The sequence below is a fragment of the Phyllostomus hastatus genome, unplaced genomic scaffold (genome assembly GCF_019186645.2).
Source record: "Phyllostomus hastatus isolate PE091 unplaced genomic scaffold, TTU_PhHast_1.1 phas_contig_86, whole genome shotgun sequence".
NCBI lineage: Eukaryota > Metazoa > Chordata > Mammalia > Chiroptera > Phyllostomidae > Phyllostomus > Phyllostomus hastatus.
Window position 1 is genome coordinate 32,682,788 of NW_025333977.1, and position 25,207 is coordinate 32,707,994.

The window sequence follows — 25,207 nt, forward strand, 5'->3', positions numbered from 1 at the left end:
TGTGTGTCAGAGATAGTGTCAGGGGAGAGACTAGTGCCCAGGAAATAGGCAATGTATCGGAGGAGGCAGTACCAGGATGAAGGGACATGTGGGAGGCAGAGGTGGTGCCCCGAAGGAGGGGGGCAGTGTGAGGAGCCAGCACTCAAGAGGAAGGGGCAATGTAAGGGAAGAGTATCCGTGGGAGAGGACAGGGCCAGGACGAAGGGGCACATAGGCGCTCATTGTTGAGAGGAAGAAGACTGTGGAGGAGGAAGGTCAGTGCTCAGGAGGGCAGTGTGATGGGGTCAGTGCCAGGCTGTGGGGCGCTGTGGGGGAAGAGAGTAGAGCTCAGAGGGAGAGGACAGTGGTGGGGAGGGTACAGTACCAGGGAGGGGACAGTGCAGACTTTCCTCTTCCCCATAGTGACATCATGGCAAATTCCCAAACTGAAAGGACCCAGCTCGGGTGACATCCCGCAGGGCCAAGCTGGCCGGGGCCGGCCTTAGGGGCCTTGGTGCCAGCTGGAGGGGCTGGTTACTGCGCCCTGAGGAACCAGCGCCCTGTGGGCGGTGTTCTGCTCCGCCCTTTCTCGGCGCGGACTGTGCCCTAGTCGGGCGAGCAGACCAGCAAGGGAGGGCTAGGGCCGGGCTTCTCTGGGCCAAGGATCAAGGTCCCTGGCTGAGGTAGGCCCCCGTGCATTCCAGTTTTTCCAACAGGATCCCTGAAGAGGGCGCAGAAGAGCCTCAGCAGAGGATGAGAAACCGCGCCACCTCGACGGGAGGTGGGGCCCATCGATCGTGATCCCGCCCAGGGGCGGGGTTATCTGAATCTGGACACGCCCTCAAATTTCTGAAGTATTTCGGAAACAGGGGTTCGAAGCGGAAGTTAGGAAGCCCCGACAGCCGGGCGACGGAAGTGGCCGGCTGACTGCCTGTTCGTGCGCATGCGTTCTTCTATTTCCTTGCTGCAGCTCATCAGTCGCTACTTTTTCCTCTCTCCCCTCCTTTTCTCCACGCGGGGGTTTGCGCGTACCCCTAGTCGTGGTTGCGCGCTCATCTCCCTGTGCTATTCTCGTGGCTCTTTCACCATGGCGGGCATTCTGTTTGAAGATATTTTTGATGTGAAAGACATTGACCCGGAGGGCAAGAAGTTTGACCGAGGTAAGTAAGGTATGTAGAGGCTGTTTGGGATAAGGGGATAATCTGGTCCTTGGGGACACACCCCTGGGCTCCTGGTCCACCCAATTCATGTTGCCTGCCCCCTACCTGCAGGTCCTGATGTAGGAACCCCTCCCTCAGGAAACGTTTCATAGATGAGAGAACGGAGACTCCGAGCTCTCCTTGGATTCACACATGCTGTGCCCCCGGGACCTGGGTGGCCTTTTATCGAGGTGCTAGGAAACTTCTGGGCGTCTTTCTAATCGCTGCCCGCTGTGTGCTAGGCGCTGTACTGTGCACGTTGCACGCTTTGTCTTATTTCTTTCAAGAGTCTCCACGAGGTAGGTGGTGTCTTACCCATTTTTCTCGGAGTAGTTAAGTAACCCAACCAAGGCTTCACAGCCAGTAATCCGACACCGGAACCTATATTCTTTTGTTTGCTTTTTTATTTTTTTTATTTTTTTTGTTTGCTTTTATTTTTTTATTGGGGTGACGTTGGTTCACAAAACCATACAGGTTTCAAGTATACAGTTCAACAAAACATCATCTGCACACTGCCTCATGTGCCCATCGCCCAAAGTCAAGTCTCTTTCCACCTATGTGCGTGTGTTGTCCTTAGAATCTTTAGCTCTTTGTGAAGCACTCTCTGAGTGAGAGTTGACTACTTAGAATAATAAAGAGTTGCTCTTTATTCTGTCATTGATCAATAATTGTTCCTCTCTGGTTTCTCACCCTTTACCTGGAGACTGAGATGTTCTTCAAGATGAATGCCACTGCTTACATGTCATGATAATCCCCTCAGCACCTGGCACAGAAAGACAAAACCTTTGGATGAATGAATAACTTGCATAAAGTCAGGTTGTTTCTTAATCACCTGGGCAGGCCTAGAATCTGGATATCATTTGTTGCCAGAGGACTGTGGATTTTTTTGTGGGGATCGTGTCCACTAAACAGTCTTTCTCCCTTTTCGTTCTTGCATATCTGGTTCTGATTGAGCCTGCACTTCTGTGAGGGCAGATGAGAGGCCAGTGGTTATTGACTGGGTTGCATTGACTCTTCTGTTTCATGTAGTCCCCAGATTGTGATCTGCAAGGGTAGGTCTGGGTCAGGCAATTAACTTTGCCACTCTTCCTCTACTTCTCTCCAGTGTCTCGACTGCATTGTGAGAGCGAATCTTTCAAGATGGACCTTATCTTAGATGTAAACATTCAGATTTACCCTGTAGACTTGGGTGAGTATTGAACACAAGCAATGCAGGAGACTTTTTGCCATATCAACTGTTCTTCACCCTCAGATATTGCTGTTACTTTCAGGTGATAAGTTCCGGTTGGTCATAGCTAGTACCTTGTATGAAGATGGTACCCTGGATGATGGTGAATACAACCCCACAGATGATAGACCTTCCAGGTGAGCGAGTGGAGAAGGGAGTACTTTGAACTATGCCCGAGGACTAAGTAGATAAGTGGTATAGAAAAACCCTTATTTAATTCATGGAATAAGTGTTTCTAATTGGAAGAATTTTAAGGAAATTGCTGCAGTAAGAATTTAAACAACCAGCTGTTTATTCAGAGCAGTGATGGCATGCTTGTGAGTTTTAGCTGTCTGATGGCTGAGGAAATGATCACTGGGTTACCTAGGCTGTGTGGACCTTGGGTCCTGTTGGGGAGTTTGGTGTGATGGGAGTTTGGAGTCCCACTGAATTCAGATCTCAGTCTACCACTCATTTGTTGAATAACCTTAACCTTTTCCAGCCTCAGTTTCCTCATCAGTAAAAGACCGATGTTCGTACCTAGCTCACAGGTTTGCTGTGAAGACTAGAAGACATTGTGTTTGGGAAGTGCATGTTGTGCACTGGCTGGGTAGCACAGTTGGTTAGAGCATCATAATGACGCTCCAAAATTGTGTATTCCATCCCTGGTCAGGGCACATACAAGAACCAACCAATGAATGATTAATAAGTGGCACAAGTCCTCTTTCCTTGCCGCCTCAGAGCTGCATGGAGGTGGAGGCTTGGGTATGTTCAAGATTATGCTCCACCCATAACCCACCACCGTCCCAAGGAAGGCATTGCTGCTGGAGGTGTAATGGACATAAATACAGCTTTACAGGAGGTGCCGAAGACCACCCTCATTCACGATGGCCTAGTGCACAGAATTCGAGAAGCTGCCAAGGCCTTAGACAAGTGCCATGCCCACTTTTGTGTGCTTGCATCCAACTGTGATGAGCCCATGTATGTCAAGTTGATGGAGACCCTCTGTGCTGAACACCAAATCAACCTAATTAAGGTTGACGATAATAAGAAAGTAGGGGAATGGGTAGGCCTCTGTAAGATCGACAGAGGGAAAACTCCTTAAAGTGGTTGGTTGCAGTTGTGTGGTGTTTAAGGACTAAGGCAAAGAGTCTCAGGCAAAGGATGTCTTCGAGGAGTACTTCAAGTGCAAGAAATGAACAAATAAACTTGGCTTTTGTTTCTCAAAAAAAAAAAAATAAGTGGCACAACAAATTGATGTTTCTCCCCACCCCCCCCAACTCAATTAAAAAAGAAAGGCCTATTATAATGCTGGCACTTAATTAGCAGTTACCACTTTTAAAGAAGCTCTTATTAACTATTTTTAAGAATAACTGCCGCTATTGTTCTACAGGGCTGACCAATTTGAGTATGTAATGTATGGGAAAGTGTACAGGATTGAGGGAGACGAGACTTCTACTGAAGCAGCAACACGTCTGTAAGTTCCTTGGTCTTGTGAGAATCCTTTCATCCCACCCTGTTCTGAGAATTTGGACCATGCTTCTGCTTCCTGTGTTAGGTCCCTTTCCTCAAGCACATCTGACCCAAGTGGGACCCAGAAAGAAAGTTGCGGGAACAGTTTTCAGTCTGAACTGTAGGCTGCTCTCTCTGTCCTTTGTCAGGGCCTTGGCTCTGATAGCCCAGATGGGAAACTGACAGTCCTGCTGTGTGCCATGCAAGGGAAGGTGGCTTCCACAGGAGACAAATGCAGCATTAAATAATTAAACCGCTAGGTGTGTGTGTATGTTCCTACTCTGCAACCCAACCCCTAGTTCTTTGGTTTCCCTGCCCAGCTATTTTTTCTTTTCTTTAAAATCTTATTAAAACAATGTGTGCCCTTTGTAGGAAGTATGAAAAGCAGGAAGGTAATGTCAAGAAGGAAAAAAGTCACCTACAATTCCATACCCAGCAGGAACTTTTTACATAAACATTTTTGAATAATTTAGGTTTTTTTTCCTGTGTGGTTTTTGCTTTGAGATCATGTTGTTTACTACAATGTTCTCTTTATGCTTAATAATAATGTTGTATAAAACATGTTTCCTCATGTCAGTTGAGAGCTTTCCTAAGCATTTTCATAGCTGTATAACATTCTGGTAAATGGGTATATCTTAATTGATTCGACCATTTCCTTTATTCTGGGCATGTAGTATTCCCCACCTTTGCTAATATAAAGAATATGCCTTGCACATGTCCGTACATTCATCTTTGTGTGAATTTTGGTTCCTAATGACTGAACATTAGGAGGGTGCCTTGTTTTCTTAGACTGGACTAGAGAGCTTCTGAGTAACAGCTGCTCCAAAGCTTAGACTCATGGGACTGGTCCTTCTGTTTCAGCTCTGCCTATGTGTCCTATGGGGGCCTGCTCATGAGGCTGCAGGGTGATGCCAACAACCTGCATGGATTTGAAGTGGATTCCAGAGTTTATCTGCTGATGAAGAAACTGGCCTTCTGAACCACCTGGGAAGCCAGCCTTGCTGCCTGGTCATTCAGGTCTTGGACATTTGTTCAAGCCTGAGCAGCAGGTGCTGTTGTTCACCTGCTCAGGAGGAGCTGGCTCTCTGTCCACCCAGAGGTGTGGGCGCATCTGTAGGGCGTCTGGACTCAATGGAAAACTGTCTTGCCTGTGGGAGAGTTTCAAATGAGTCAGAAGTTGTTTTGTGTATATGATTTTTAAAATTAAATTTTACTTTTTGCAGACGTTTTCTTCTCTTAGAGATTTTTTTCCATTTACTTTAAAATCATTTTTTTTTTCCAATTTGCCTGTGGTATATTACATCTCTGGCCCATAGTCTGATGATCACATGGGAGGTGATGGATCTGTGCTAGACTTTTGGTATCTGGGTTCAGGATTTCTCAGACTCTTGGCTGACTGTCCCCAACATTTATCCTGCAATATGATTTTTTGTGTGAGAGAGAGTATCATGCTTTTGGCTCCCGGTGCCACCCAAGCCCAGAAGATAACACCCGTTTGGCATAGAGTTTTGGGTTGGCGAGAAGCCCTGCTGGTGTCCTTCCAACACTTTAAGTCTTAAGAAGTCAGATGATGTTGACTTGAATGAGTCACTCGTGTAGCCCGGAAATGTTCATCATTTTTATGGAAGCTTTGGATAGAGGCTTTTAGACGTAAGCATGGGACACGACTATGAAGAGAGTAGGAAGAGTGCATTTGGTGGGTATGGAAGCAGGTGCAGGAGCAGGCTGACTGCTCTGTATTCTAGTGGTGACCTGGAGGGAGGGTAAGTGGTGTTTCTTACCAGTGACACTGAACAGAGGGCTGCTGCACAGACCAGTGAAGTGGACAGGGCACTAATACCAATGAGGTTGGCAGTCCAGTGCCAGTGCCTGGGACAATGCAGCAGCTTGACCACGGTCACTAACTTGAGAGTGGGGGAAGAACTCTGTTGGGGAAATGATGATGCTTACAAGGACCCCAGCATAGGAGCTGGTTCTTCACCTGGCATTCAAGGCCTCTGAGAAAATACCTGGGACTCTGATGTCCCCTGGGAAATTCAGGGTAACTATCCAGAAAGTTTGGGTGTATTAAGCAGTAGTCTCTTTTGATCTCTCATTTTGCCGGGGGAGCTGGTTCCCTGGTGGGATGCCTGGGGTATCTCCTTCCCCATCATTTTCAGGTCTTTCATGAGGTGTTAGAGTATTTAGGGAAATGGGTTGAAAGTGAATGGTCCCTGCAGGGTGCAAGTAAAGGTGTTTCTTTTGCCCTAGTATGGGGCAGGGAGGGTGGAGAGGGAAATTGGAAATGTAGTGGGGGTTGGGATGAATTTTTATGGAATCCTAGAACCTTTCCAAGGAGTCAAATTTTGGGGGGCGGGTGTGGATGGAGAAGGATGAATTTAAGTGGGAGAACCTAATTAATCACCAGTAGTAGTTTGTGGGTGGCAGAGCAGACTGTCCTAGCTGCTCTGGGGTGGCAGAAGAAAGAATTGGCATACAGTTGAATAGAGATAGCAGTGCTCTGGCTGTAAATGTGTGTATATGTGTGTGTGTAAAAGGAAGAAGAGACAGAATGATTTGGGAATAGGTTAGATCTTCTGTAGGTGCAGATTAATTCACACTGGAGAAGCCCATCAGTTATTTGCATTTGCTCTGGAGTAAGTCAAATGCTGATACTGGAAGCCCGAAATTTTGGCTACATGCCTTTTGCAGTTTTGCTATCTTTGTCTCATCTGACTGTGTTGAGAATCCCTAATTCTTTGTCTTTGGTCCCTTTGGCATATCTGGTCCTGGGTGCTGCCTATTTCATGTACCATAATGGGTTTCATTTGATTATTAGATTTAATCTACCTTAGTACTGCAGTAAATGAAAATTTCCACTTACCAAATCCCTTGACGACCTCCTGGAATTTGTAGTGTGGATGAACTGATTCTTTCCCATGAAGAAACTGACAGCATCTGCGATCTGGACAATACTTTTAAGCTTTGTGCATTTGTTGATTCCTTCTCCATGGCAACTGTTCTGTTCATGTTGGGGGGAGGGACACCTGGAAATGTCTAAATTGGTCACCCCTACTAAGAGCTTTGATTTTCTACGCAGAACTCTTTGAGGTGTTGATGTATTTCCTCCTCAAGGACTTGGGAACTTTTCCCAATAAACAGAGTCACTGAATACTATATGGGACAGCGTCCTGCACTGAGGACAGTATGGGCTCCAGACTGTCAGCCTTGAGTGTTTCTTCCTTTCCTGCTCACAAGCTGTGAAAACTTCAGGAACTTGCCTGGCTTCTCTGAGCCTTGGTTGTTTTCCTCATCTATAAAATAGAGATGATACTAGTTGCCTTAAAGAGTCATGTGAGCCTTAAGAAAATGTAATTTACTTAAGGCTCCTGGCACACTGACTTTCGTTCTGTTTTAGAATGCCTCCAGTGACCCTGGGGTATTTGGGGCAGTGTCCGGAACTCTGGCTTCCTGGCTCCTCTACCTACACAGCAGCCTTTCCTCTCCTTTTGGTAGGGAGGAAGAGGTAAAACTTCCATTAGTTTTCCCTACAGGAGCCTCTGGATGTGGTGGTGACCTTTGCAGTGGAGTTTTTGTTTGGGGCAATAGAAACTTTCTAAGCACCAAGATGACATTTATTGGCAAAGCCCCATAACCCTGGCTTCTTTTCTAGAGATCCCCTCCCAGAGTTCACAGCGGTCACACAAGGTCACTTTTTAGATACCATTCACTTCTGGGAACTGGGAAATGAGCCTTCAACTTGTACTTGAGTTGTACTTGTCTCTCCTGCTGTGTGAGCCCCAGGAGACCGACTCATGGCACTTCCTGCACTTCCCCCTGACCTCCACAGGAGGGAGGCAGGAACCCAAGCCTGGCGAAGCTTCCCACTGAGCTGCTGAAGCTCTCCCTGTTTGCTCAGCTGTCACATGCAGGTCTCCTCTTGACTGAACTGTCTGCACAGGCTTACCTGAGGTGTGAGGCACTCCTAGACTTCCTGTTAGCTTTTTTTTTTTTTTTTTTTTTAGGGAGCGACAGAACTATTACTCCCTGAGACGAACGTTGTGCTCTTTCTTTTCAGTTAGCTTTTGGGTACTCTCATTCATTCTTTATTTTATCCAGGCTCAGTTTTGTCTATTATGTAGGGACAGTCTTTCTGGGAGACAACTTCTCATTCATTTCTCAAGAGTAAGAATCTCCTAAGAAAAGGAGATCAGAGTCCTATTGAGAATGATGGTAAAAGGGGGTAAAGAGACTAACTTTAGTTTTGAATAGAAACCAAAGCTCGTTTTTCTGTTTTTCTCACAGAAGATTAGTCTCTACCTCTGTTCAGAGGCCAGGCCGGTCCAGGCCTTTGAGGAATTATTGTATGAAAAAACATGGAGAATTTGTAATTTGGACATTTGTGCAGAAAATAGACCGAAGATAACTAGCTGCTCTGCTGAATATTATTGATAGCTTAAAAAAATAGCTTCTGGTGTTTCAAACTGAAAAATGACCCCAGTTCCCGTCCTGTGTATTCACTTTTACCAGGGCTGGGTGTTTCAGGTGAAAGCAGGGACTCTGGCAGGGCTGCAGTTGTCTCCCAGGGCTCTCCTCCGGGTGAGAGAACTACACAGGGGAGGGGGGACAGTGCTGCTGTTGGCAGTGTCTGAGAACCTCACTGTTCCTGAGACAGATCCTGGGAGTGAGGGTGTGCTGCAGTTAGAAGAGGACTGGTCGGGTTGAGCATGATAGCAGAGGGGCCGGGAGGAGGGAGTTGGAGCTTGACCATGGGGGTGGGCAAAGTGGGTGAGGGGGAGAAGAGTGTATGTCGTCCAGGGGGAGGATGGGTTAGGGAAGGAGAATATCCAGGCTGGGGGCTGGGGGGCAGGGAGTTTGTGTCCGAAGCTCCTGGAGGAATGTTCAGGGTTCCCAGGGCCCTGGGCGAGGGTTCTGGAAAGAGTCCATGAGTTCCATTCAAAGGTCCATGTGTCCCGTTCAGGTGTCCTGGGATTTGGTCTAGGGACCTGGAGGTTTGGTTCAGCAGACCAGGAACCTTGGCTCTGAATCCTTGCAGCCTCTTCAGAAGACCAGAGCCAGTAGTTTTGGCGGAGACACTGGAGTTTGTCTCCGACAATCCAGAAGTCCTGTTTGGAAGCTTGTTCAGTGTGAGCAATAGAGAGGCACTGCGTGGGGCAGCTGTGGTGGGCAGGGCCTGCTCGGCACAAAGGGTGGGCCCTACTGCATGCAGCAGGAAACGCACCTTTCCTCGGAGCAGTTGCTGGAAGCTCAGGAAGATGGCATTGGGATCTCTGTAAGCTGCAGTCCTGCCCTGTAGAGGAAGCTGAGGGCAGAGGATGGGCCTGAGGCCAGAGACCAGGGCCAGATGCCATGCCTCCCTTGTCTCTGTCTCAGGCCTTATGGCTGGGAGGGAGCATTCTTAGTAGGTCATCTCCTTTACCTCAAGATTCCTAGAATTCCTCTTCCCTCAGGTCTTCTAAGGAGACTGAGTCAGAAAAGAAGGACAATTGCTATAGTTCCCTTGACTGGGGATTTACCTGGGTTCCTAGGAGGCCCTGCAGGGCCCCAAGGAGGAGGCGGACCCGTCCAGAAAGCTGTCCCAGTAGGGATGAGAGGCAAGTGGGTCCCAGCTGTCCCCGTGCTGCCATCACTCCCTCCAGCAGAAGGGCTGTTGCTCCCAGGACGTCCTGTGCCTTGGTCTGTTCCTGGGAAAAGAGATGGAAGAGAGAAGTGCACTGCTTCAAAGGGCAGGCTAATAGCGGGTGGGGAGCCTGTGGGAGTAGCCAGCAGAATGAATCATAGAAGCTGAGAATTGGACAGGACCAAGGTCGCACCCAGCACAGGAATTCTTTCACAGTCTCCCGACAATTGGTCATCAGCCTCTGCCTGAATAACTCCAGTGTCCGGTAAACCAGCCTGGTCTTACACTTAATTTCAGTCAGAAAAGCTCTTCTTTCATTATACTGAAACCTGTCCTTTTATAGCTTTTACCTCTTGGTTCTAGTGTTGCAAATCTCTGCTACAAAATCTTAGGGTCATGTGGTTCTTTTTTAAGTCAGTGTAGACATGAGACCATCACAAACAGCATAAAGATGAAGAGAAGGTTTACTGACACATGGCAGAGCTGGAACTGCAGGGGGTCCCTAGGAACTGCCCTTCCCCAGCCCAGTCCCCCGAGATCTGAGGGAAGAACGGGATTCCCAGGATCTCGAGGGTAGGAGAGCTGACCTACCAAGGAGTGCTCCCTCTCAGTACTTTTTCTGAGCGTTAGACTGAAGCACTTCATTCTATCTCATAGGACTGCCACTTCCTACAAGCTAATCAGACAGGCTTCTTTTTAAAAAAATTACTCCTCATATGTTTTCTAATCTCTTACTGTTTGGGTGGCTTCCTCCTGGACACATGCTAGTTTAATGGATCCCTCTGAATAAATTAGCCTGTGTCCAGAGGAGGCTAATCCTCAGGCCAGTATTTTTAAGTGCAGTCCACTCAGAATTTTAGAGGAATATTTCCACATTGTTGGTGCTAAATGTCTAAAGCAGCCTAGAATTGCTAGCTTTTAAAATAGTTGCTCTGTCCTGGCTCGTGTGGCTCAGTGGATTGAGTGCCACCAGCCTGCAGACCAAAGGGTTGCAGGTTCGATTCCCAGTCAGAGCATATGCCTGGGTTGTGGGCCAGGTCCCCAGTTGGGGGTGCACAAGAGGCAATGGCACATTGATGTTTCTCTCCCTCTCTTTCTCCCTCCCTTCCCCTTTTTCTAAAAATAAATAAATAAAATCTTAAGAAAGAGAGACAATTCCAGAGCTAAAAGTTTATATGAGGGAAGCAGGGGCTTTGTGACCTGAAAGCTAGAATAGGACTTTACCCAATTACTTTACACATGTGGAATTTTCACGCATCTCTGTCAAATTTTACCATGTTTGAACATTGCCTTTCAGGGGTTTGAATCTTGATTGTGTCCTTTGTTGTTTTTGTTGTGGTTCCCAGCTTTGTGTCATCTTTGGATGACAGATCAATCTCACTTCTTCGTGCCACCTTAAGAATCTTGAATGGGAATAAGTCAAAGGCATGGCCCATGAGAGAATTCTCTTCAGCTTTTCATAGTATTCAGATTTGAATCTATTTACCATACTGGAACTGCCAGCCATCACCTTGTCCAAAGGACATTATCATAGTAGAATGTAGATTGAGTTAGAGTGGCCAAGCTGAAGGTGAGATATTTTCAGTGAGTTCAGGAATTTTGAAGAATCCATGGGAAGCAGTAGGAAACTGACGAAGACAGGACTTAGAAACACCAAGGGAAGGGATGGCTTTCTTACCGTCTGGGTTTTCCATTCTCCCAAGCTGAAGTCCACAGCAGGCAGCAGCACAGGTATGGACAAAGGGTTAATGTCTGGGCACTGACTCTGTGGAAGAAGGTTGGTGGGGAGGGGCAGAGAAGGGAGCTGAAATGAGGGGTGGGTTATGGTGACCCAATGACCAGGAGGGGCTTCCGTGAGGTTTTAAAGGAGAGCTGGAGTTCCAGGCCAGGTCCCCTGTGGGGTACACATGAGAGGCAACCACACACTGACGTTTCTCTCCTTCTTTCTCCCTCCCTTCCCTTCTCTCTAAAAATAAATAAATAAAATCTTTAAAAAATAAGTAAATAAAGGAGAGCTTGACTGCAAGTCCTAATCCTTGTCAGGAGTGGTGATAAGGAGGTGGCTGTCTTACCGAAGACTATTGCAAGAACAGTGATTGGATCAGGGAGCGAGAGGCAGTGATGGGAGTGAGGGTCTCTTGCCAGTAAAATGGATCTAGGGGACAGTGCTTGGGGATTCTCACCAGTCTGCCGTGAAGGACATGGGAGTCACGTAGCAGTTTATTTAGGAGTCGTGGGTCACAGGCGGGAGGAGCTGGGCTGGACTGAGTTTGTCTTGCAGTTAGGAGAAGCGTGACCACGAGGACCAGTTCTTAGATGAGGAGAGGTAAGGTTGAAAGGGGTGGATAAGGAAGAGATCATTGTTGGTTGGTGGTCCAAGAATTTCCGTTTAGGATCCAGACCTGAAATCTGGCACTCTGATGCCTTATTCCTGGGAAATTAGGTTCCCTGGCCCACTGCAGCATATCGCCTTTCTCTCCCCCCTCTACCACGTTTAGATTTGGCCCTCAGCCCCTTAGGTGTGTTCTTACCAGTCAGCTCCATTCTGGCCAGGCTGTCTTGTTGGAGCGGCTCCCTGTATGGGGCCTCTCCCCTGAATCCTTCCTGAGGCCATGGAGGCGGCTTGGGCTCTTGCACTTCTGGGCAGAGTGGGGTGGGGCACGGCACAGGTGGGCCAAGGGAGAGGGGCTGGACTCTGTCCTGCAAGTGACAAGAATAATGAACACTTACCCAAGTTTTAAGGAAGAGACTGTCTAGCTGGGGTTACAGATTCTGGGAGGGCTTATGATGCTGACCAGCCTAGAACTGCTAAAGTTCTGAGTGCTCCCACATTTTCTTGCGATGGGAGCATATGGTCTATCCTTCTTGCCAGGGTGCCTCAGTGGATCTGATAGGAGTTTGGTGCCCTGCCCCCTGCCCAGAGCAGCAGGGGGTTGGGTTGGGGGTGGGGGAGGAGTATATGTGCACATATGCACATCTCAATCGGCCTCAAATTCTGAGCGACCTTGGTTGTTTGGATAGAGAAAATCTGGAATGGGGTTAGAGAATGAAGTATTGTGGCACAAGCCTGGAGAAGAGAGGTGGGAAATGGGTGTAGGGCCACGATAGGGAACCAGCAAACATGTACAATATATTGAGGGGAAGCTGGGGCAGTGGGGCTGAATTAGGGAAAAAAACAAACCCAAACTTAACTACTAGAGGTCGGTGATTAAAAGATTAAGAGAAGTGCCCTGGCTGGTGTGGCTCAGTGGATTGAGTGGATTGAGTGCCAGCCTGCAAACCAAAAGGTTGTCAGTTTGATTCCCAGTCAGGGCACATGCCTGGGTTGGGGGCCAGGTCCCCAGTTGGGGGTGTGTGAGAGGCAACTGAGGTTTCTCTCCCTCTTTCTCCTTCCCTTCCCCTCTCTCTAAAAATAAATAAATAAAATCTTTAGAAAAAAAAAGATTAAGAGAAGATGGTACAGGAGAAATTAATCTCTCATTCTTTCCCTACTTACACATAAAACCTCTTGGAGTTTTTCTTTGCACTCCAAGTTCTGAAATACTGGGTTTTCCCAGCAAAAGAGATAGGCTAACATTCTTGAGACTTCTTTTCTTAGGCAAGTTGTTCAGGAATGAATACCTACTCAGTGAGAGGATGCCCACCTTACATGGTGTACCTCGCCTTGGCTGCCCACCATGTCTGTCTCATAGCCCACACCTTCCTCCCTGCCCCCTCTTCAGACCCTTCCGGTTACTTCACAGGACCCCCCACATGACTTCCTCCTTCTTTCACAAGTTGTACAAAGAGGCCTGCACCTGATTCAATATTGGGATTTCCTGTAGGTCTGTCAACATGCATGAGCCCTCCTCCCATTACCCTCTCCTTGTGCCCTGGCTGGCCTGACCCAGCTTCCCAGCTCCTGGATTCAGAACCTTAAGCTAACTAGGAATGACTGGGAAAGAATGTGGATTGGAGCTGTGTCCACTTTGCTGCTGTGTTCCCTAAGCCCTAATACACCTCCTTTCTCACTTTCTCCCTGAGCCCATGTTCCCTTTCTTTGGTGCCAACCAGGACTGTGCTGTGTTCCACTAAATCTGTGATCAGTCCCTCAGAACTCAGCACCCCACCCCCTACCCCTGCTCTGCCCTACTCCTCCCATTCTGGGAAGGCCACACTCTTCCTGACAAAGGTCAGTGTCTGTAGGTTCCAGTTTGCCTACCCCTCCCCCAGCTGAGAGCCCAATTCTTCTTTCCTGTCCTTCCTACCCTCATTTAACTCCAAACCCTGCTTGCCACTCACCAGGCAGAGAAGGACTCCAGGACCCAGGTGCAGAGCAGGCAGCACTCTGGGGAGCGGATGGGTAGGAAAGCATGTGGCGTTGGGGCATAGCCCCTCCACGGCAGTGGGGACACACGCCTGCCCGGGGCCACTTCTGCCCAATCAGAGAGCAGGGAGCCACCAGACACTGGTGAGGGCCTCCGGAAGTGACGCCTTCTCTTCCCACCCTCGCTGGACCTGGAGTCCCTGCCTGGACCATAGTCTACTAGTGTAGCCCAGCTCCTCCACCTGCACACACCACCTGGACGATCTTTCTTTTTCTAGGAAATGGGCAACCTTAAACCTGGCTGGAGAGGAGATGGGAGTGGAACGTCTTTTTTCCAGGAGGAATCTAGCAGGACATTTTTGTTTCCAGCTCCTGGCTGGCTAAATTTCTTCTCCCTGGATACTGCACCTGCTGCTGAAATCCAATAAGACTCTTGCTTTCCTGTTTTTCTCTCCAATAAACCCTAGGGGGTCATGCCTTATAATCCCTTTCTGAGTGGGAACATGGGTATTGCCTGTAGTAGAGAATAACTCTGCCAGGGGTCACTGTTACCAGGAAAGGGTGCGGACAGCGTGAAAGGACTGTGCTGTGAGGGGCGTGTGTGTTGGGCTCAGGTGCTCCTCTGCTGGGGCTCATCGGCTCAGATAGCTAAGCCCACTTATCTCTGCCCGTGTTTCCCTCTGCTTGCTAGTCTTTCCCCCTCTTCCATCTCCTACCGTTCCACATGTGACAAGAGGAAGGCTCATGTGACCTTGTCTTAGGAAAGACAGATGCTGAACCTCCCCCTTACCCCTGCCCCCGAATACCCCCTGCCAGCCTGGCCCCCTCTTCCTTTGGCCCTGGCTCTAGTTCTTTTGCTTTTCCCTTGATCCCAGTCTCCCCCCAACCTCTGTCCTCAGGGCCTCCTTGCTTGACACTGTTCCTGCTCCCACTAGGTCTTCATCAGGCTCTCTCCTTCTCCTCTTCCCCAGGATGGGGCTGTCCGCTAAGGAGTATGACCTAGATCCTGGAATTCTCCATTTCAGCCAGATGAGATGCCTCCCAAGATTAGGAAAGAGGGTGCTGAGATAGTTGGGATGCTGTGTGGGGTGGGAGGGGACAGAGTGGCAGTCATGACCAGCAAACCTGGACAGAGGAGGCTGACGTCCTTTGGAGCAGTGAGGGTGGGGTCGGGGGGGGCAGGAGGGAGGAAGAGGGCGAGAAAGCATATCAGGCTGGAGATGATGATGGTTGGGTGGGCTTGAGCACAGGTTATACAGTAGGGAAGGAAACACCGTCACCATCCAGAGAGGACACCGTCTGTGTCTGGCTAAGTCCCTGTCCTGGTGAACAGTAGAATGAGGACAGACCTCAGAGAAGAGGTGGGGATGTGTGCTAGGCAGTGGAAGTGGGTGGTGTGGGGTCTGAGAGCTGCTCTGAGCCCAGGGTCAGGGGCAGATCAGTTGACTGGCCCCCCAGCTGCACCGCACGGTGTCATCCTCACAGACAAATCTTCATCCTTCCCGCAGGAACCGAATGCTAGCCACGTTGGTGGCCGGCCCAGGCCTCAGGCCTAGCCGTTGCCACTCCCTGGCCTGGGGCTCTCATCCGGAGCCGGACTCGCACCTCCTGCCCGGTCCAGCCACCGCAAAGTGGGGGCCGATGGGGTGGGTGCTCCAGACCTGCCTCTCCTCCCCTCTTCGCGCCCCCAGTCCTTCCTCTCCCCCCACCCCCTTCGCTCCCCCTTCCACTCCAGCCCCTCCCTCCTCCCCTGCCCGGTCCCAGCCCCTCCCTCCCCTCCCCCACTCGCGATCCGGGCCGCGGCTGCTGGGCCGGACCCCCGGGGCTCAGCCCGGCCCCTCGCCGAGCCACGGCCGCCGCCTCCGGGTTTACTGAGGAGGAGGCCCCCGGCTGGGGTGCGGAGCGCGGGGCATAAAGCGGGCCAGCGCCGGCGCCCAGGGCACTAGAGCCTCGTACGGCCCAGGTCAGCGCCCGTCTGCCCGCGCTCCTCCTGGCCGCTCCTCCCGCCTGGCCCCACGCCTACTCCGCGGCCGTCCGACGAGCCCCTCGTACTGCCCGGGCCCTGGCCCCGGCCCCCTCCCGCCGCACCGCCCCCGGCCCGGCCCTCCTCCTCCTTCCTCCTCCCTCCTCCCTCCCCGGCTCCCTCCTCCCTCCCGCCTCCCCAGCTGTCCCGTTCGCGTCATGCCGAGCCTGCCGTCCCTGCCGGCCCCGCTGCTGCTCCTCCTCGGGCTGCTGCTGCTCGGCCCCCGGTCGGCCCGCGGCGCCAGCCCTGAGCCCCCGCCGCTGCCCATTCGTCCCGAGGAGGAGCCGCTGCCCATTCCGGGAGCGACAGGTAGGTGGGAGCCCCGGGGAGGTGCGAGAGGAAAGTCGGCGTGGGGCAAGTCCTTCCCCTCCCGGAGGGGGCGCGGGCGCCGGCGCAGGTGGTTTGGCTCGGCGGGTGGCCTAGGGGTGCGCGGGGGTCGCGGGGCTCGCGGTGCCCAGGAACCCAGAGCCCGCCGGCAGCGCCCAGGGCGGGCACACGACAGGAGCGGAGCGGGACAGCAGCTGCCAGCCAAGTCCGTCCCCGCAGGCTGCGCCTTCGGCGAGAAAGTCTATGCCTTGGACGAGACGTGGCACCCAGACCTGGGGGAACCCTTCGGGGTGATGCGCTGCATGCTGTGCGCCTGCGAGACGGTGAGTGGCCGGGACCCTGGCGGGTGGGGGAGCGCTGGGGTCCTGGGACATCGGACTGGACTCGAGCTGCTGAGGAGAAAGAAGTGAGCCTGCAGATACTTACGGTATTTTCTTGGCGGAGGACGGGGGGAGGAAGCCCCCCCCTTCAAGTCTCAGGTATTGACTATTATTGATCACCCACTATGTGTCACGCTCTTTGCCTGCTCCATTTCGTCTCCCTCTCACTTAGGAGCTCCTGGTACAACCCTCCTAGGTAGAAACTGTTATTATCCCCGTTTTTCAGATAGGGTCCCCAAGGCCCAGAGAGCTTAAGTAACTTGTCTGGGGTCTCGCAGCTTGTAAGTAGCAGAGTGGTCTGCCTCCGTGGGACAAGCTTGCCTCGGTCTCTGGCTCTCCCACCCTCCCCAACACCCCTCTCCTCGTTGGGACTTACGGATTGGCGGCTTGCACTCAGTTTTCCCGTCTTTTCCGAGAGCAGCCTCAGCGGGGTCCCCGCTCGAAGGGCCCGGGCAAGGTCAGCTGCAAGAACATCAAACCCGAGTGCCCAGCCCCGTCCTGCGGAGACCCGCGCCAGCTGCCCGGACACTGCTGCCAGACTTGCCCCGAGGGTAAGGCCCGCTGCGTGGTGAGGGGAGGGCGGCTGGACTGTGTGGTATTTGATCCTGAGCCCCGAGTACGGGGCAGATGGAGCAGATACAGCGGGTGGAGAGGCCAAACGACTCTCCCAGTGCCCGGCTGAAACGTCCCCCACCACTGACACAGAGCGCAGCGTTCCCAAGACGCAGCCCACGGGCCTGGTCTCCGAGTATCCGCGTGACCCAGAGCACCGCAGCTACAGAGACCGCGGGGAGTCGGGAGCTGAGGGCCGGGAGAGGGGAGATGGCTACACGGGTAGGCAGGGACCGGGCTGGGACTCGGGTGGTGATTCTGGCCTGGCCGCCACAGCGGGTGACGATACTAGGAGCATCTTCCTCCCCTCGCAGACTTTGTGGCACTGCTGACAGGGCCGAGGTCGCAGGCCGTGGCACGGGCCCGAGTGATACTGCTGCGCTCTAGCCTGCGCTTCTCCATCTCCTACCGGCAGTGAGAAAGGGGAAGGAGGGAGGGAGGGAGGGAGGAGAGCTGGGCTGCGTGCTGGGGCGGAAGATTAGAGAGAACCTGGACCGGCTGCTTCTGGCCCAGGCTCAGAGTCGGTGCTCACCCTTACCCTCATTCCCAGGCTCGACCGTCGTCCAACCCGAATCCGCTTCTCCAACTCCACTGGCGGCGTCCTGTTTGAACACCCTGCGACCCCTAATCAAGATGGCCTGGTGAGATGACGTCATTTATGAGTATTTAACCAGTTTGGGTACTGTGCTGAGAGTGTGCTCGGTCTGCATGGTCTGCTTTGGTCCTCACCGCATTCCAGTAGGAGGAAGACACTGACATTATATACACATTTTACAGAGGAGGGAATTGAGGCCCAGTAACAGAATGTGATTTGCTCAAGGTCACACAGCTAGTAAGTGGTGGAGCCAGGACTCCGACACCAGCATCTGGATCCAGGGTTCCTTATTAGGCTTCCTAGGAGGGTGGGGGGGGGGAGTGGGGGGGGCTCCTTCCAGTATCCCTTCTTCACCAGAGCTGGGCCTCTTAGCAGGCCTGTCCTATATATTGCCTGAGTAGGGTTGTCTTGTCTCTCTGCTCCAGGTCTGTGGGGTGTGGCGAGCAGTGCCTAGGTTGTCACTGCGGCTCCTTCGGACAGAGCAGCTCCATGTGGGACTTGTAACAGCCGCTCATCCTTCAGGGGAGGTCTGGGGGCCTCTCATCCGGCACCGGGCCCTGGCTGCAGGTGAAGGGAGCAAACAGCCTCTGGGCATGAAGTTCTCTTCTCCATCCCCAGGAATGCAGTGGGCTAAGCAGGGGACTTTCTGATGAGCTCTCATGGTCCTTCCTCCCCCAGAGACATTCAGTGCCATCCTGACCCTGGAAGACAACCCACAGCAGGGCATAGGGGGCATCACCCTACTCACACTCAGTGACACAGAGGATTCCTTGCATTTTTTGCTGCTCTTCCGTGGGCTGCTGGAATCCAGGAACGGGGGTAAGTGGGATATGGGGAGGGCATGTGAGGAGGCCCCTAGCTCTCAGAGGTGTCCACATGTACCATCATTGCAGGGCCAGCCCAGGTTCCCTTGCAGCTCCAGATTCTACACCAGGGGCAGCTATTACGAGAGCTCCAGGCCAATGCCTCAGCCCAGGTGAGTAAAGGTCTGGCTTTTGCTGCTACCTGCTCTGGCCTCTTGCCGCGCCCCACCATACCCTGCCTTCTCCCTAGGGGACAGGCTTCGCTGAGGTGCTGCCCAACCTGACAGCCCAGGAGATGGACTGGCTAGTGCTGGGGGAACTGCAGATAACTCTGGAGAGGGCAGGTAGACCAGGGCTGCGTATCAGTGGACACATTGCTGCCAGGCAGAGCTGCGATGGTGAGGCAGGGTGGAGCCTGGCACCCTGGGCACACAAAACTGAGAGGCACAGATAAGTGCCAGAGCATGGCCAGGGTGGGTATGGGGGAAATCCTGGGGGCTGGGGGTGTGAATGGCCGTGGGGCCAGCCTGCTTCCACTTGTCTTGCCCTTTGCAGTCCTGCAAAGTGTCCTTTGTGGGGCAGATGCCCTGAACCCAGTTCAGACGGGTGCAGCTGGCTCAGCCAGCCTCACACTGCTAGGAAACGGCTCCCTAATCTGCAAGGTAAGAGTCAGGGGCTGTAGGAGGTAGGAGAGCAGTAAGGTGGGGTGGAGCTTTAGCCTGCAGTGGTTCAGGTTCCAGGCCTTCTCTGTCACTCCAGTTTGCCTTTCCCAACCCTGCCCACCAGGTGCAAGTAGTAAGTACAGGCAGTGAGGTGGTGGCCATGACACTGGAGACCAAACCTCAGCGGAGGGACCAGCGCACCGTCCTGTGCCACATGGCTGGACTCCAGCCAGGAGAACACATGGTGAGTGCTGTGGGAAGAGCTGGACCACAGGGCCCATGTACTGGCTATCAATGCAGGGGCTGTGGGAAACCGGGTTGGGTGAGCAGAGATGTACAGCATCATTCACTCACTTACAGGTACTCTCACTGATGCGTTGATTCACTGGACACAGTTTTAGTGAGACTCGGGCTAGCACCTAGATAGAGTACAAAGGAATCAGATGCGGCCCCTGTCCTCAGCAAGCTCATGTCAAATGAGAGAAGTTAGACAGGGAGACTAGTGCAGAAGATCATATCATTGTGACACCTTATTGAGCATTTCTATGTGCCACCTACTATACTGGTTGCCTTACTTATATTATTTTTGACCCTCATAGTACTCACTTTGGAGTTGATGAAGTGAAGGATCAGAGAGGTTAACTCCTCAGGGTTGTTACATAGGTAGAAAGTGGTAGAGGAGGGACTCGAACCTGGGCCTGCAAGGTTCTTTTTTTAAAGATTTGATTTGAAAGGGGGAAGAAAGAGAGAAACATTGGGCATGCCTCCAACTGAGGATCTGGCCAGACATGTGCCCTGACTGGGAATCGAACCTGTGACCTTTTGGTTCACAGGCTGGTGCTCAATCCACTGAACCACACCAGCCAGGACTGCAAAGTTCTTATTCAGTTGTTATTGTTGTGTGGATGTAGTGGGAGCACAAAACATGGAAAGGCTTCAGAATCTTGGGCTTGTGTGAAAGCTGAGGAGGGGTTTATCTGGGATTTGGTGGGCTGTAGCTAGGGCTCACCTTGCGCTGCCCCCTAGGCCGTGGGTATATGCCTGGGGCTGGGTGCCCGAGGGGCTCATATGCTGCTGCAGAATGAGCTGTTCCTGAATGTGGCCACCAAGGACTTCCCAGATGGAGAGTTGCGGGGGCATGTGGCTGCCCTGCCTTACAATGGGCACAGAGCCCGCCGTAACAGTGAGTGTCCCAGGGGTCTGCCTGCCTTTTGCTGTCCTCTAAGCATGCGAGGGATGGTGCCAGAGGGCCAGAGCCTGGGGTGTCTTTCTCTGCCTGAGCTCTAGGCTTGCATCTGGAGATGTATAGGTGGGGATGTAAAGGGTGGCCCTACCAGGAGACCCTCCTGCTGCCATGGTGCAGGGGCCTAAAACATGCTGCTCGTCCAGCCCTGGACAGTGTCTGCCAGCTCCTGGAACCTATGCTGGGGGTCATGGGCAATGCTGGGATTGAGTGGCTGCTCTAGGCCACTTTCTCATCTGTCACCTCTCCTCTGTCTGGATCCAGCACTGCCTGTGCCCCTGGCAGGCGCCCTGGTGTTGCCCCCTGTGCGGAGTCAGGCAGCAGGGCATGCCTGGCTCTCCCTGGATACCCACTGTCACCTGCATTATGAAGTGCTGCTGGCTGGGCTTGGTGGCTCAGAACAGGGCACTATTACTGCCTACCTCCTCGGTCCCCCTGGAATGCCAGGGCCCCGGCGGCTGCTGAAGGGATTCTATGGCCCGGAGGTAAGGATGTGGTGGTGAGAGGCAGCTAGGAAAATGTCTTCTTTTTAGCATAAAGGGTCTGTGTGTGTGCTCAGAGAGCAGGTTGCCTGGTGTGGCAGAGCTGGCACGTGCTCAGGAGTCAGACAGCCTTGGCTGTGATTCTGCCCCAGTCTTTACTTATTATTCATTCTCTTTCCTGTGTTCTTCTCTGGTGGGACCCCTTGGGTAGTATGTAATATCCTGGGCCTCCAGAGGAGTGGATGGGATGGCCAACTTCCCTGAAGTGGGGTGGGTTGCCATGGCCTTGCTGTCAGAGACACTGGGCTTCTGAGCTCCCTGCCGTTGCTAATGGGCTTTGCTACCCTGGAGACTACATTTAACCTCCCTGGTTCTCAGTTTCCTCATCGGCAAATTGGGAACGGAAGGCTCAGCCCCAGAGCGCCTTGTTTCCATCTCTTATCCTGTCTACTCATAGGCCCAGGGCGTGGTGAAGGACCTGGAGCCTGAGCTGCTGCGGCACCTAGCGCAGGGCACTGCCTCCCTGCTGATCGCCACCAAGGGGAACCCCCAAGGGGAGCTTCAAGGGAAGGTAGACAGGCAGTGTGGGCCTGTGGGGATGGGTTGGCTAGGCTGTGTGTCTCTGTATCACTTGCTGTCTCCAAGTCCTTGGGGTGGAAGCGTGTCACACTTCTTTGCTGCTTGGGAGGATGAAGCCATACAAGGTACATACATAACAAGGCTGGCAGCACACAACCCTGTCCCTGGCAGCCAGAATGATTGCTGTGGCTAATAGCACCCTCCTGGGGGGCACAGGGGCACTCAGGGGATGAGGCGTCTCTGCCTGGTGAGCTGGCTGCTGCTTGTGGAGATGCAAGGGGGAACCTGGGCATCGCCACCAGCAGCCTACCTCTCCTCCCAGGTGCACATTGCCAACCAATGTGAGGCAGGCGGTCTGCGCCTGGCTGAGGATGGGTTCCAGGAGGCTCAGAAGTCTGAGGCTTCTCAAGCAGTGGCAGCTACACTGCCCTCATTGCCTACTGTGCTCAGCCCTGACACCCCAGCACCTGTCAAACCCAGTGGCCCCTGGAGAGCCCGAGACCCCAACACCTGCTTCTTTGAGGGGCAGCAGCGCCCCCATGGGTCTCGCTGGGCACCTAACTATGACCGGCTCTGCTCAATCTGCACCTGCCAGGTAGGAGGCTCAGAAGGGTGCACTGGGGCCTGGATTCTGGGGCAAGGGTTCCCGATAACCTCCCACGTCTCCCTGCAGAAACGCACTGTGATTTGTGACCCTGTGGTGTGCCCGCCACCCAGTTGCCTGAGCCCGGTGCAAGTGCCGGACCAGTGCTGCCCTGTGTGCCCTGGTGAGTACCATGCAGGGGAAGAGGGTCATGGAGGGTCCTTCCATGGGGGATGAGACCTCTAGGGAGGGAAGAGGGGATCGCCTTCTGCCTTCACTATTTCTTTGGTTCCACAGAGAAAGAAGATGTCAGAGAGCTGCCAGGACTGCCAAGGAGCAGGGACCCTGGAGAGGGTGAGCTGGCAGTGTGTGAGCCGGTGGCGGGGGGTGGGGGGGGACCAAGAGGATCTGTTGAGTGGGACCAGGAAGGGGACAAGAGGGTGAGGAATATATGAGTGAGGTTGAAGGTTGAGGGACACAGGTTCCAGAGACACCTAGTAGGCTTCATTAGAGTTACTGGCCCATGAATGGGCCCTGGGGTTAGATGGTGTGGAGTTGGCCGGAGACTCAAGTTTTGGTTTCGGATTCAGCCAATGAGCTCAGTACTGACAGGAGCTGGGCACTGTCCCCTACCAGGCTGCTATTTTGATGGTGACCGGAGCTGGCGGGCAGCGGGTACCCGGTGGCATCCTGTCGTGCCCCCTTTTGGCTTAATTAAGTGTGCTGTCTGCACCTGCAAGGTATGGCTGTTTAATCTTCTCTAGTACAATAACCCAGCTGGGTCTCTGCAGAGATGGGGAGGGAGCTGCCAGAAGAGGAAAGCCCAGCTCAGGTGAGGAGGGCTCAAGGATCAAAATAACATGAGAAAAGTCCTTTGGCTTTGGGAGTTGGCTTCCTGTAGGAAAAGGGCAAGGGCTGACCTGGTGTGAATTCTGGCTCTGCCAGCTGACTAGCTCCATGTAACCCCAGGCCCTTCCTGTACCTTCCTGAGCCACACTTTCCTCTCCTATGAGCAGACGTGATAGCACCTACCTTGCAGGGCTCTAATGAGCATTTGGTTCAGGCATATAAAGCACCATCCCAGGGCCTCTGAGTAAGAGGCCCTGGATATATTATTTGAGGTATGCAGAAGGAAAGGGAGGAAGCAGGAGGCTTCCGTGCTCCCTCTTCTTCCTGACACCCCTCACACAATGGATCCCTACAGGGGGACACTGGAGAAGTGCACTGTGAGAAGGTGCAGTGTCCCCGGCTGGCCTGTGCCCAACCTGTCCGCGCCAACCCCACTGACTGCTGCAAACAGTGTCCAGGTGAGGGGTGGGCACTAAGGCCTCTTGGGCAGACAGGTGCATCACTGCCTTGTCCTGGGCTAGGGGACACACAGTGAGGGTGGATGGAAGGGACCTCTCAGCCAATGCAGCATTTACTGAGTACTACTCTGTGCCCAGTCTGGAGCCAGGCTTCCAAACAAAGTGAAAAGATGTGCATGTATTAATAGGCTACGAAAAATTCCAGTTCCTGCCCCGTCTGTCCATGTGTCCATCTGCCCGCCCATCTGCCCATCCACCCATCCACCTATCCATCCAAATTTATCACCTACTAAGTACCAGAAACTGCTAGGGGCTGGAGATTCAAAGACAAATAAAATCTGGGTGGCCCTTGCAGAGCTCGTGTCTGCTCACCTCTTCCTCCTTCCCTCCCTGTCTCCCTTCCAACAGTGGTGGCAGGGGCCTACCCTCAATTGGGGGACGCCATGCAGGCCGATGGGCCCCGGGGCTGCCGTTTTGCAGGGCAGTGGTTTCCAGAGAGCCAGAGCTGGCACCCCTCAGTGCCCCCCTTTGGGGAGATGAGCTGCATCACCTGCAGATGTGGGGTAAGTGGGGAGTTGGGGGCTTCTGAGAGGTGGGCATTGGAGGCCTAACCTGCAGTAGAGGGACCTTCCCAGGGAGGGCAGGCTTCCCTGAAGAGGCTGAAGGCTACTGTGCCCCCCTGTGCTTCTGGGGCCCCTTAGGATCTGCTCTGTCCTGCACCAGGGAGGGGTGCCCCACTGTGAGCGGGATAACTGTTCGCTGCCATTGTCCTGCGGCCCAGGGAAGGAGAGGCGCTGCTGCTCCCACTGCACACCCCGACAGTGTAAGTGAGGGGCTCTAGGGGCAGCAGCCGAGGGCTGACTGTGGGGTGCTGAGGAGGGAAGGGAGCACCTGCCTTGTGCCAGCAACAGTGTCCTCTGCCTCACAACTGCCATTCCTTTCTGCCCTCACAGTAACCTTGTGGACTTGTTATTGGTAGTCTTTTCTTTACAAGTGAGATTTCTGAAGCCAGAGGAATTAGGCTACTAGATTAAGGTTATGCCGCTGGTATGTACCGACTTGCTTAGAAAACACTGAACTTTCTGGGACCAGAACAGAGATACTCGGCTGGGTTTCCATGCCACCTCCCTCTTCCTCTCTCCTCCTCCAGTGTTCACTCCCCTCTGTCTCCAGCAGCTGCAGAGAACAGGACAGTTCCAGAGCTGGAGAAAGAAGCCGAGGACTCCTAGGGAGCAGCTGGAAGGCAGCACGACCAAGAGGATGGGGGAAGGAATGCTGAAGACCCTGCGTTTTCCTGCAGGAAACTCAGTGCCTTTGGCTCTTCTTTTCTGCCTCTTCTCCCTCCCCCACTACCTCTGGGAACCACAACTCCACAAGGGGGAGGGGCAGCCAGGGCGGACGAAGGCCATGTCCACTTCAACTCTTGCCGTGTCACCCTCTGGCTTCTGCCTTGGGAGCCCAACCCCTTTCCTTCTGTACATAATGTCACTGGCTTGTTGGGATTTCTAATTTATCCTCACTCAGCACCAAGGGTCCCCCCACTTCACTCCTGCTGCCCCTGAGCTGAGCAGAGTCATTATTGAAGATTTTTGTATTTATTAAAACATTTTTTTCCCCAGTCTTTCAGCTAAAGTGTGTTTCTTTGTGGTCAGGGACCTGAGTGGGCCCCAGTGGAGAAGGGTCTGAGAGTAGAGGGAAGAGAGGTGAACCCTGCTCCAGGGGCTTTGCTCTGACCCTTGGTGAGTAGGAAGAGGCCTGGAGAGGAGGCAGGACAGCACGGCAACTGGC

At 52.9% G+C, this 25,207-nt stretch overlaps 3 protein-coding genes and 1 pseudogene across 14 annotated transcripts; 3 read left to right on the top strand and 1 right to left on the bottom strand.

Annotated features, from left to right (window-relative positions):
- The first annotated feature begins 819 nt into the window (after positions 1-819).
- POLR2H (RNA polymerase II, I and III subunit H) lies at positions 820-5,121 on the top strand. Of its 4 annotated transcripts, none has more exons than XM_045851304.1 (6): positions 821-1,148; positions 1,251-1,477; positions 2,284-2,367; positions 2,450-2,543; positions 3,779-3,862; positions 4,759-5,121. In XM_045851304.1, the coding sequence occupies exons 3-6, from the start codon at positions 2,319-2,321 to the stop codon at positions 4,874-4,876; spliced, it is 345 nt and encodes a 114-aa protein (XP_045707260.1). In that variant the 5' UTR covers positions 821-1,148; positions 1,251-1,477; positions 2,284-2,318; the 3' UTR covers positions 4,877-5,121. The 4 variants fall into 4 exon arrangements, with proteins under 4 accessions (XP_045707261.1, XP_045707260.1, XP_045707259.1 ...); XM_045851303.1 differs by having other exon boundaries at positions 821-1,139; XM_045851305.1 differs by lacking the exon at positions 1,251-1,477 and having other exon boundaries at positions 820-1,148.
- LOC123826886 lies at positions 3,133-3,623 on the top strand (annotated as a pseudogene).
- Positions 5,122-7,381: 2,260 nt separating the features above from the next.
- THPO (thrombopoietin) lies at positions 7,382-13,920 on the bottom strand. 5 transcript variants are annotated; one of them, XM_045851603.1, is made up of 6 exons: positions 13,799-13,920; positions 12,049-12,217; positions 11,701-11,828; positions 11,196-11,282; positions 9,414-9,581; positions 7,382-9,199 (listed from the first exon to the last, which is right to left on the bottom strand). In XM_045851603.1, the coding sequence occupies exons 2-6, from the start codon at positions 12,059-12,061 to the stop codon at positions 8,534-8,536; spliced, it is 1,062 nt and encodes a 353-aa protein (XP_045707559.1). In that variant the 5' UTR covers positions 12,062-12,217; positions 13,799-13,920; the 3' UTR covers positions 7,382-8,533. The 5 variants fall into 5 exon arrangements, with proteins under 5 accessions (XP_045707559.1, XP_045707557.1, XP_045707556.1 ...); XM_045851601.1 differs by lacking the exon at positions 13,799-13,920 and having other exon boundaries at positions 7,382-9,002; positions 9,119-9,187; positions 12,049-12,198; XM_045851600.1 differs by lacking the exon at positions 13,799-13,920 and having other exon boundaries at positions 7,382-9,002; positions 9,119-9,199; positions 12,049-12,198.
- A 2,081-nt stretch (positions 13,921-16,001) lies between these two features.
- On the top strand, positions 16,002-24,787 carry CHRD (chordin). Of its 5 annotated transcripts, none has more exons than XR_006787173.1 (23): positions 16,002-16,155; positions 16,393-16,496; positions 16,975-17,104; positions 17,259-17,387; positions 17,480-17,579; positions 17,716-17,806; positions 18,186-18,327; positions 18,439-18,579; positions 18,654-18,736; positions 18,814-18,961; positions 19,119-19,225; positions 19,350-19,469; positions 20,252-20,408; positions 20,733-20,953; positions 21,408-21,521; positions 21,852-22,124; positions 22,203-22,296; positions 22,410-22,466; positions 22,749-22,852; positions 23,317-23,419; positions 23,828-23,982; positions 24,121-24,242; positions 24,596-24,716. XR_006787173.1 is itself a non-coding variant. In XM_045851405.1 (23 exons), exons 1-23 carry the CDS (start codon positions 16,005-16,007, stop codon positions 24,646-24,648), a joined length of 2,880 nt encoding a protein of 959 aa, XP_045707361.1. In that variant the 5' UTR covers positions 16,002-16,004; the 3' UTR covers positions 24,649-24,787. The 5 variants fall into 5 exon arrangements, 3 of the variants coding, with proteins under 3 accessions (XP_045707361.1, XP_045707362.1, XP_045707363.1); XR_006787172.1 differs by having other exon boundaries at positions 24,593-24,711; XM_045851405.1 differs by having other exon boundaries at positions 24,143-24,242; positions 24,593-24,787.
- The last annotated feature ends 420 nt before the right edge of the window (positions 24,788-25,207 follow it).

Excerpts from the sequence above, each read along its gene's own strand:
- POLR2H (XM_045851302.1), top strand. The coding sequence starts at position 923 with ATGCGTTCTTCTATTTCCTTGCTGCAGCTCATCAGTCGCTACTTTTTC. Across the intron at positions 1,140-2,283 it reads GGGCAAGAAGTTTGACCGAG|TGTCTCGACTGCATTGTGAG; the intron begins GTAAGTAAGGTA and ends ACTTCTCTCCAG. Across the intron at positions 3,863-4,758 it reads ACTGAAGCAGCAACACGTCT|CTCTGCCTATGTGTCCTATG; the intron begins GTAAGTTCCTTG and ends CTTCTGTTTCAG.
- THPO (XM_045851604.1), bottom strand. Across the intron at positions 11,283-11,700 it reads ATGTCCTTCACGGCAGACTG|AGTCAGTGCCCAGACATTAA; the intron begins GTGAGAATCCCC and ends CTTCTTCCACAG. Across the intron at positions 9,582-11,195 it reads GAGAATGGAAAACCCAGACG|GAACAGACCAAGGCACAGGA; the intron begins GTAAGAAAGCCA and ends CTCTTTTCCCAG.
- CHRD (XM_045851405.1), top strand. The coding sequence starts at position 16,005 with ATGCCGAGCCTGCCGTCCCTGCCGGCCCCGCTGCTGCTCCTCCTCGGG. Across the intron at positions 16,156-16,392 it reads GCCCATTCCGGGAGCGACAG|GCTGCGCCTTCGGCGAGAAA; the intron begins GTAGGTGGGAGC and ends CCGTCCCCGCAG. Across the intron at positions 20,409-20,732 it reads GCACAGAGCCCGCCGTAACA|CACTGCCTGTGCCCCTGGCA; the intron begins GTGAGTGTCCCA and ends GTCTGGATCCAG.